The sequence below is a fragment of the Corvus kubaryi genome, unplaced genomic scaffold (genome assembly GCF_017639235.1).
Source record: "Corvus kubaryi isolate FWS band 111438036 unplaced genomic scaffold, C.kubaryi_AGA036_p1.0 37354, whole genome shotgun sequence".
Classification (NCBI taxonomy): domain Eukaryota; kingdom Metazoa; phylum Chordata; class Aves; order Passeriformes; family Corvidae; genus Corvus; species Corvus kubaryi.
Window position 1 is genome coordinate 10921429 of NW_024581116.1, and position 11087 is coordinate 10932515.

An 11087-nucleotide genomic window follows, 5' to 3' on the forward strand; every position below is an offset into this window, starting at 1 on the left:
CTGCAAAAGTATATATATAAAAAAATAATAGAGATGCCGCAAGCATTCATCTACATAGACACATTTATTTGAATGATAATGGAAACCTCACCCAGAAGGGGTAGATTAGTTCATAAATCAGATTTAAAGAATACCTTTTCAACCTCTACATCTTGCATTCAAGATATAGAGGGTTCATTTTTAAGATAAACTGCTTAGCAGCTACCTTTTCTTTTACATGTAGTACATTATGCTAACTTGTATGTCTAAAAATCCTAATATATTTAATGTTTAGTAGGATACAATATTGAATTCTATGTTTTGTAAGATTTATTTTACATCTATGAAAGCTTATTAAAATATATGAGTAATATTTTCCAAGTTCCACATCTGTCTTCAGTGTTCAGTTTCTGACTGGAGTCTGCTGGGGGGCTTTATTTTCAGAGGGCAGAAGATTGACAATATTTGGAAAAAATAACCAGTTTGGCAGGTGTTCAGTGAAATACTGAGAAGTTGAGGTACCACAAATGACTAGTCATATTTGTAAAACACTGAACATTGAGAACAAAACCAATGAACAACTGTTTCATGGTTTTGAGCTATTCAGTCTGGAACTAGTTCATATAAGGATTGGAACAGTTAAAGAAAATGAATTGAGTCTTTTTGCCAATATGACAACTCTTTTAAACTTGAAAAGGTAAGTATTCCTTTTCCTTAGCATTGTTTGTTTCAGTAAAGCACACCTGATTTTTTTTTTTAAGTCTATGAAGGCTGCCAACCAAACAGCTCCTTAAATATCAATAGGAATCTATCTCAAGGAAAAAAGAAATATGACAGTCCACAGATGAACATGAAAAAAATTCTTTCCCTGACATTTTATGCTCCTACTTTATTTCCTTTCTTGTTATCTTGGACATTATTCTTAGGAAAGTCATTAAAAGTTCAAAGGTATGTATGAGATTAAGGCTTCCAGGAGAATGAAATTGAAGATCAGTTTTCAGTACTGGTATCTCCTGCAGTATGCAAAAATTTGACATTTCTATTGCTCTTGGGGTACCTTATCAGCAGATGGTGAACTTTGGGTTCCTATGGATTAAGAAAAGTTACTAGCATGCTGTGAAATGGAAAAGCAAAAGATTATCCTCTCTATTCAGTGTATGTATGCAAGCTTCTAGCATGACAAAATTTAAAGGGTATCATTTCTATAACTGGTGCTCCTAACACAGTGGAAGTTTTATCTGCATGTTTCTATCTGTATAAAAAGCACAAATGTAGAAGAACAAGCCCAAGATTTCTGCTGAGTATGACTTTTCTTTTTAGAACCTTTTTTTTTTTTCTACCAGTCTTTTTTTCCTGTTTCTTCAGCTTGAGTGATAAAGTGGGAAACTCTTCTACAGCCCTTAGCTAGAGCTAATGGGACCCAGGCAGTATTACTGCCAGGATGAATCTGCATATTAACTAACCCTTCGTGTAGGGGTCTAGCACCTGACACTCTTTTATATTGCCATAACTAAAATGAGTCAATGGGTCAATTAAAGTGAACTTTTCACTATTAATGACCTTTGATTACACCTAACTGAAGAATCAATGGTATGAAGTCAGAACAGGCTGGAAATACTAATCCAGAAAGCCTGCCAGGTAGGCTGACATATCATGTAACGAGGTCTGAGTCTAAAGCAAAAATAGGCTCTGTCATATTAACAGTGGTACAATATAGTCTCTGATAAACATAAATAGGTCCTTGCATTCATCTAAGGTACTTCTGTTCACTGAACAGAACATGCAATTTAAACTTCTTTAAAGAAAGTGTTGCCGATGCTCTGTCCAAGGTTTTAATTACCAGCAATGTTACGGTGGTCCATGATTTGTTACACTGGATTTACTTTTAGTAGCAATATATTTACTTATTTGTTTCAATAAAAATTTTTTTTAAGGGGCTTCAGCTTGATAGGTGAGTGAATTCTCTTTCTTCCACAGCCTCTGGAAATGACAGAAATCTCTGGGCAAGGAGTTGGTTCTGACAGTCTATGTAACACTGATTTCTAGTGATGTTGCTTGATGCATGGAAAAGGGCCTCATATTACCCACAGGTGGTTTGATGAGGATAAAGAATTTTGGATAGGTAAAACATCCATAGTCTTTCACCAGGTGCAACAAAAACTGTGGATGAGGACACGGAATAATAGGGCTATGCTATTTCTTGAAATGAAATGTCCCTTTTCAAGGTCTCAGAATTAAAAAATCAGCAATCCAGTCGACAAAAAGCACTCACAGGTCTTGACAGAGTGGATTTTCATCCTCTATCCATTAAGCAAAGTTTCTAAAAGAAGTTAGTGTAAGCCTAGCTGCAGCCCAAATAACTCTGGTGAAAGTTCACTAATGAATTCAATGAAGCATGTCAAATCAGTAGTAAGTGCTTTTCAAAGTCACACCACTTAGCCTTTGAAATAAACTTACCAATTCAAAGAAAGATAACATGAGAAAAAAATCAAGAAATATCAATGCCAGCCACTTCTTTACTATAGAAAAACTACACAACAATAGTTGAGCATGTCTGAACAACACTAATAATTTCAGTGATATGATTCCAAAATATTACAATGAGGGGAAGCACATTCAAATTATGAAAAAACCCTTGTGGCAATATAATTTAAAGATGCCAAAGAGAAAGATGGGTGGATACTTCACCGGATCATTCTTTTATTTATAAATACACAAGTCAGTAGCAGCATAGTTCATTCTAAAAGGGTACTTCATTATTGCCAAGTGTAGCGTTTCTTGATACTTTTCCTCCAGTAAGTAGCAATATGTCAAACTTCACATATTTAACTCACTTCTCTTGATGTCAGAAGACCATGGCATATCCTAAAGAACAAATATTTGAACAGTGCTAAAATCCTCCCAGCAACGTCTTGGGTACCCATCTGTTACATAGATAGTATACATACTGAAATGACTGACATTTGTTACCAATACTTACAAAATAGTCAAGACTTATCGTGTGTGTGTATGCATAACACACGGTAAGCAAATCTGTATGTATATACAAGTACATCTATTAGTTATATGTCAATATGCATATAAATTTCTGCCTAAATATTTACAATCAATTAGTATATTTTTCAGGCTTAGTTTTTATATTGCTTTCAGCTGACTGAAAGGGCATATGGAAACAATAGAACACATGGAGGAAAAGATCTGTTTAAAGACCAGATTGTGGTATGCTTACTCACATTGAATAACATACCAGGAATATTACTTCTGTGGGGTAAAATACTCTGCTGTGAAGAATGCCACAATACAGAAGCTTGTATTTATTCACACTGTTAGGTATTTGGCATTTATTTACCTACAGTAGTGATGGTGTCACACCAGAATTAAATCTGGGTTGGATTATTTATTTCCAAATTCTACCCCTTGATAATTTTCTTGAATCAGGGTTACTCTTTTATTTACACAAACTGGGATCAAGCTCTTACCTCTGCTGTATAGAGATTAACCAGAAGGCTTATTGAGGTCTCCCATTTATAAACATTATGCTGTTTAGTTTATCAGCTTAAAAATGGGACTTTTCAAATGGATTACCAATGCCACACTGTATCCAAATAGTGTTTAAACTGTGAAAAGTTGTTTGCGTCTTAAGGCTGATGACACACTGCATATTTTACTCACCCTATTTTGCCTAGGCAGTAGCATCGATCTCCAAGTGTGAATGGTTTTATGTGTTAGTGGTGCACAGTTACTCACCCTCTTGCACATTGGAGAAGAGAAAGAATGGAATTTCAAGCTTAGCTCTGAATATCTTCCTTGAACAGCCTGACGTTTAACTGCAAATTCTTCTACCCTTTTCTGCTGTACCCACACTGGTTCCAAATTCCACCTGAGTTCCTGTCCAAATAGCTGGAGATATTGGCTCTACAGCATTAAACTCCAGTTTTTAATTTGTGCCCAACACATGTACCCACACAGACACACGAGAAAGTCCAAGGGATGTTTGAAAAGCATTAACCCACTTTACCTAGGAAAATGCCAATTTGCATAGATGATTAATGTATGTACAAGTAAGAAAATATAATTAAGGCCCTTATGGTAGACATCACACACATGAGCCTTCCATTAAATTCCATTGGAGGTTGTTGCTGAGGTCTTGATCCTGGCTAAGTCCTACTCCATGATTTTAGCCCAAACTTAATGCCATATGAAGGGGAGAGATCTTTTATTTTAAAAGTCCTGATCCTGCAAACAGTTTTACATGCATGCATCATCTGCAGAATCGGAAATGCCCCAAGATTCCATAAGAAAAATATGAGAAAAAAAAAGTATAAAAACATATTCTTAACCTGAATGGACTCTGTTAATGGAAGTTCTATCATTCCTCTAGACATACCAACCTAAATTCATTTGTGCTTGATGCAAAATATTTAAAATTAATAAATGGAAGTGCATATTCCTAGCTGCTCTATTATAAATCCTTTAACAAAAAAAATCTAGTTTATTTCTCATAGGCAAATATGGATAAAGTAACTGTTAGCTTCAATGGAATTTCAGTATTAAAAAATAGAACTTCACTGGGCATTTGTATTATTTAGACAAGATAATACTATTTTGCAAAAGAGAGAATTTAGAATGCCACAGCCACTTTAGAAAAATAAAGCACAGGCAGTTTATATCTGTATAGATTATATCTATATAACCTGGAACAAATCTGTGGATATGCCCCGTAACACAAGATTCTTAGTTCATTCCCTTTTTTCAACCTAACATCTACACTACTCTCTTTTTGATTTACTAGCAGTTCAGTAAAGTACCTGTTCCCAGTATTCATTAATTTTCTTGACAATAAACCTGTAGAAAACCCTGACAGATCAAACTAACATTGAGTCAAGATTCATGAACACAGGACAATTTCACCTATCAAATTTGAACTCGTAGAACAGAAAAGCTAAATATTTCATAATAAAAAGATAAGCAAATAAATTCCAGACTTGCCGTGGAAACACTGACACTCAAACTAACAGCAGCACTTGATCACACTCTAGTCATGTAATATTATCCTTTAGACCCTAATTCTGCAGTGAAACTCCCTCAGCATGGTAGCCCAATCATACCTCCTTATGTATTTCTGGATTATTTCTTTGGCACTAGGACTTCCACCTTTCTTCTGGGTTATAAAGCAGAAAGCACAGTGTTCTCACATCACAAGCAGCAACACATAAAATGTTTTAATCACATCCAAGTAAATTATGAGCAGAATACTGTCCATAAGCCACTCTAGTAGAAATCTTTCATAGAAAATAACTAAATCTTGAAACTAGCAGTAGCTTCCCCAGACCACTATTTCCTCTGCAGCTGCAGACAGAGGGTGGGAAGCTGGGCAGGCTGAGGCACCTGATCCCACAAGATGCTGTGTGTGAGACAGTGTTCCCTCAACTCCAGCAAACATGGCTGGAGTTACAGACATTCAATACATCGCATAAACAGGTCTATAAACTCTGGCAGCTTTGCACATTACTTACCTGAATATGAAAGACACTTAAGTAAAACGAGGCAAGATAATTAAGAATGTGCACATTCTAGCACAGACCAAGGGCCACTTCTCATCACACCTCAAAGGACACGTCTTGTTGCACCCTGCTTTTAACCTGAAATCCACTATATGGATCAGTAGCATATTGCCATAAAAAGCATTCTAGTAGGGTTTTGGTTTAGGTTGGGTTTTTTTTCATTTTATACAACCATAACACTTGAAAGGAGAAAAAGAATCCTAAAACATGAAAACAAAGTCCTCTGGAGACATAAGATGGAGATGGAGACAAAATCTGACAGTGGCTATTTTGCTACCCATCCTTAGAGTCCTCTCCCAATATGCACAGCCAATAACCAGTAAACATTCTGGTCATGACAGGAAAACATTTCACAAAGGCTCTCTATGTTTCAAGAGGACATGAACTGAGTTTTTAATAAAATGTTAAGTCTCAAAGCAATTCAAAAGATTGCATTTTGGAAAGAGAATCATATCTAAGCCAAAGAAATTCTACAGAACTGTTACTCAAACAGCTAACAGAAAGCTTGAAACATGACACAGAAGAAAGAGTGCAAAGTATCTTGACATTGCTGTCATATTACAAGTCAGTACTTCAAGAGCAATGAATGGGATGTAAATATTTACCCTAGGTAGCTAGACAAAAGAATGCAAACAGATTCCACAGATATAATACAGTTTGTCAATATCTTTAGTGCTGGAAATGGAAATGTTAACTCTGCCAGGCCACTGATCCTGAAAGATGAATACAATCAATTACATTTTTTACCTGTCAGTCATTCATATCATTGCCTTTCTTGCAGCTGACTGCTCCCTGTCTTCCAATTCTTGTTTCAAGGCACTGGACAGCTTTCTATATCCACTTTTCATTCAGTCTTTTTCACAGATTCCCTACTCAGGTTAACACTGCTTGTTTCAGAATTCATCTGTTTTCTTCCCATATTTTCTCAATGTTGCCTGTGTCCACTGTTTCCCATCTCAGAAATGGGCCCTTCTGGTCTCTGAAGTGTTAACTTAAATCTCACTCTTCCTCAAGATCCACAAATTTTAACCACATCCTACAATCTGATGCAGAGTTCACTGGTCAGCAAGAGCCATTAACTCCAATGGACTGTGAATCAGGACCAGATTGCTGCCAGTAGCTCTGCACTGAAATCTAGCTAAAGAAAAGTAACAGAAGAAACTGTATGGGTACCCTTGTTGCTAATTAGAGACTGCTACTTGAACACAGTCATGGCAATACCATATCCTATGTTAATACCATCTGTTACTATTTCCAATATATTTTCGCAAGTCCTTATGCAAAGGACTAAGGCCTTACATTGTTGGATCTTTATCTGTACAAATTCAGAGTGACGCCAAAGGTGTCTGACAGAGCTTGAATAAATAAGTATACAGTAGCTCCTGTAATTTCTTTTATATACAACAAAATATCATTCTACATCTAGCTAGGTAAGACAAGGAAAATTGTCTTATGAACCACATTAGTAAATGATTGCAAAAAAAAAAATCCAAAGTTAAAATGGCTGTTTCGAGTGACAGAGTATACAGGAAGCACAGAGAAAAGTTTAAAGCTGGTATGTTTTAAATTCTCACTAGTGAGAACAAAAAATTCTGTTCTTCTAAGGAATCTCTGTCTAATCCTATGTTATTAATCTAATGGCAATTTGAAGAAAAAGCATTCCAGAAATCAAAGATAACACTGTGACTCTATTTCATTTTTCTTGCCTTCATTGATAAATATTCTGGTACTTATGTCCTCTTCATTTAATTTTCCCTGCCTCTTGCAACTGCAGGTCTCTAATGCATATTTTTTATATGGAAAAATTTGAATAAATTGCCTTTGCTCACCTTTCCTTCTCCTAATGGTTTTTAATGTTTTGTAAGTGACTTGTTGTAAAGCCAGTGCCTTTCTGCAACCCCACAGTGCTCCCACCAAGTGGTACAGGGAAATCCGTTCTAACAGACAATTTAGGCCATATAACATGGTACAATAAGATACACAAACACTAGGTAGAAGATGCTGTTTATGTTATGGGAAAAGCTATCAACATCAGACAGCAACTACCGCCTATATAAAGCTAAGATACTAAACATTTATTAAAAAGTATGCTGTGGTTTGAGGCTATTTCAACAGTAACTTAACAGTAATTACAATTCACATTTTTACCCTATATTGTACTAAACAAGGTACTTTAGGGAAAGGGATAAAAGTAACACTGCCTATTACCACATAACTTTGCCATGTGTATCAGTAAGGACAAAGCCAATTAGATGACCTTCACTGAAGAGGTGCAGTTTTGGGGGTGCAGGTTTTTGTTCATTTTTTCTTAAAGATGTTTATGCTAATACTTTCATTATAATGAAGTACACTCCACCCTCACAGCTTCAGCTATAGTAGGCAAATGCTTTGTAGAAATGAAATTACTGTTGCAACAAGGTTGCTTATGACATTGTTTAATAAAAAAAAAAAAGTGGGGACACAGTACATTGATGGGGGTGGAGTGTATCATATATACAAAAGAGGGGCATTGCTTCTGTCATCTGACATTGATGTGGGAAGACAGAACAAAACCAAATGCATTTTCTTTCCAGCACTGAAACATGCAAAGACAAAATTACAAGTTGTATGCAGCTCAGAATAATAAAAAGAAATGCCCCAGTATACTTGTTTAGATTTTTTGAAAATATATTTAATTCTCTGATCTTTCACTTCAAAACTTAGAATTAAGCAATGAGTGAACAGGACCTGAAATACAGACAAGGCATTGCTCACATCACATTAAAGGCATCTTTTAAATGCTGCTGTGGATTTCTAAACTGACACTGAACAGAATTTTTAGTTGCTGGGAATTTGAAATGCAAGATGAACTTGGCCACATTACATCTATTTCTTTAAGTGGAATTGTAAATACGCAATAAATTGCTGTTCCAAAGAGGCAACATGCAGAATTCAAAATTGTTTCTTGCAGGATTCTGTTGACCTGTTATGAAGGAATATTGAAGCAGTGGTACAAAATCCACAGCTCAAGCATGAAATCTTAGTGGCTGGATTTCTGAGTATAATATTCTCCAAAATACACCACTTCCTTTTAACTACTGAATTTAGTTTTACGAAAACAGCTGCTCACCAACTTTTTTCAAAAAAAAAAAAAATAAAAAAAAATGCAAGGAGGGTGGGAGGAGGGAAGAGGTGGAAAGAGCTTATGCATTATGATGACATTTAGCAGAGAGCTGCAAACAGAAAGCAAAGACAAATATTTTAAATGTGAGAGATTTCAACCAGAAATGTGAACGTATTTTTTCCTTACAAATAGCTTCCCAGAGTTGGCTGGGACAAAATTTGGGTTGCAGCTACAGGCTGAAGCAGCAGTGTGGAGAAACAAAACAAACAGGCATTTATCCTCCACCCCAACACCCCCTTTCTCTCCCAGTTAGCAAAGTATGACTGATGCTTTTGGTTGGCTGCAAGGCAAATATTAGCTAGAATCTCATTTAGCTACATCCACATCCACAGTCCCAGATGCTTAAAACTTATCATGGATTAAAGCCATGAAATAAAAATTAAAAAAGAAATTTCAATTTGAAATTTTATTGGTATGTTGCTAGAATGGTCAACATCGATTGACAGGACTTTGTCCACATACTCTGAGAACAGCCTTCCTGCACCTCCCCCCTCTTTTCTTCCTCTCTCTCGCTCTTTCAGCATTAATGCTATTAAAAGCCAAACAAAATACTGGCTATGGGTGTAAAGAATGCTGGTTTTTTTTGGAATGTTGCCATGGATCCTGCTTCCAGTCGCGTCCCACGGAAGGAGGGTGCAGCCTCCTGACTCTGTGGCAGGCTGGTCTCCCCGGGTAGGGCAGAAAGAAGATAGCCACGTACTCCTGCTCCTCCCTATTCTTTCCCATCCACTATAGCAAGGTCTTTGATCACCCTCAGTTTGCCACTGGCATCGATCCTGCGCTTCTCACGTATTAGATCCTCCAGGCTGTGGAACCTCACCGTGTGCACCTTGTTCTCTGCCAAGTGGATCTTGAGATAGTACTGCTGCTGGTGCTGGCTGCCAGCAGCCGCCTGCAGCTCCCCCCCGGCTTTGAACTCCCTTTTCCCGAAGCGGCACCAGGCGGCGAAGCTCTCGGAGTTAGTCCAGCAGATCTCGTCGCTTTTTAAGCCCAGGTGCCCGCAGGCGTTCTGCACCACCAGCTCCGCCACCAGCGGGCGGAAGCGGTACCAGCTATTCACCACCCGGCCCACGTTGCCCGCGGCCGCCTCGTACAAGCTGTCCTGGCGGATCTGCCCCTGGTGCAGGTGGATGATCTGCCCGCCGCCCACGTACACAGCCCAGTGCGGCGGCGGGTGCTCCGACGGCCCCAGGTAGAGCAGCTCCAGCAGGTCCCCCGGCTTGCAGAGGGTGGGCAGGGCTGACACCGAGTAGACGCTGAGGTCCCCAGCCTGGGGGCCGCTGCTGACCTTGGAGAAGATGCATTCCTGGCCGCGGAAAGCGGAGAACTGGGTCTCGTTCAGCACCAGCTGGTGGTGAAGGTGGTGGGTGGGCGTCTCCTGCCCAGGGCTGCCGGAGCTCTTCACGCCGTACTTGTCTGGCTGGCCTCGCTCGTCCAGGTCCTCCTCCTCATCCGAAAAGAAGTAAGCCACCCCGACGCGCAGCTCGTCCTTCTCGATCCCCGAGGGGTCCCCGGTCGGCAGCTCGCTGTAATTCAGGTGGGTGATGCGATCCAGTTGATTTCCCATCAATGACAGGGCGAGGCGAGGGCAAAAATCGCTGGATCTGAAGGAGGGTGGGGTGGGCAGAGAGAGAACAAGAGATGGGTAGGAGAGTGCACGCAGAGGGAAGGAGAGAAAGAACGAAAGACAAAAAAAAAAAAATCAAGGCACATACAAAAGATTTCAGCGATTCCGCCCTAAGTCCCCATCCCTCCCCGACTCCTTCCCTCCCCTTCGTGCAAGGGAGAAACTCCCAGTGCGGATCCTTCTCCCTACCCCCGGGGTGCGGGGCAGTGCAGAGCCCAGACTTCGGAGTGCCCGGCTCCCAGCGCCGCCAGAGGAGCCTCCCAGCCATCCGCTGGCTTCGCCTGGCGGGACGGAGTTGCCCCGGGAGTCTCCACTCCGCGAGGGGACAGGGCTCCGGGGCCGCGGGAAGGCTCCGGCCGGCGGGTCCCGAGCCCTCCCTCCGCCGGCGCGCAGCCGAACCGCGCCGGGCAGCGCTGCGTGCGGGAAGCAGCTGGAGGAGCGGCCAGCCCCGGAGCTGCCACCCCTGTCCGCCCGGTGCCCGCAGCCCGCCCGGGACCCGGCAAGGCACAGGCAAAGAGCAGGCGATGGGCACCCCCCACCCAAGGGGTCCCTCCCGTCCCCTTCCGTACCCGTGGTCGCCCAGCGCCAGAACCCCCCCAAACTCCTTTAAAGGCGTCCTGTCCCCATGGGCGCCGCAGAAGAAGCGCGACCTGTCCCCGCCGCTGCCGCCCGCCGCTCCGCCCGCGCCGCTCTGGGCTGCGCGGCCCCTCCGGCGAGCCTAAGTACCGGCGGCGCCGCTCCCGAGCCCGCCCCG

The 11087-nt window shown here is 40.8% G+C and overlaps 1 protein-coding gene across 1 annotated transcript; it reads right to left on the reverse strand.

Moving 5' to 3' along the window:
* Positions 1-2477: 2477 nt before the first annotated feature.
* On the reverse strand, positions 2478-11020 carry LRATD1 (LRAT domain containing 1). The gene is made up of 2 exons (XM_042032958.1): positions 10903-11020; positions 2478-10310 (listed from the first exon to the last, which is right to left on the reverse strand). Exon 2 carries the CDS (start codon positions 10271-10273, stop codon positions 9419-9421), a length of 855 nt encoding a protein of 284 aa, XP_041888892.1. The 5' UTR covers positions 10274-10310; positions 10903-11020; the 3' UTR covers positions 2478-9418.
* Positions 11021-11087: the final 67 nt, after the last annotated feature.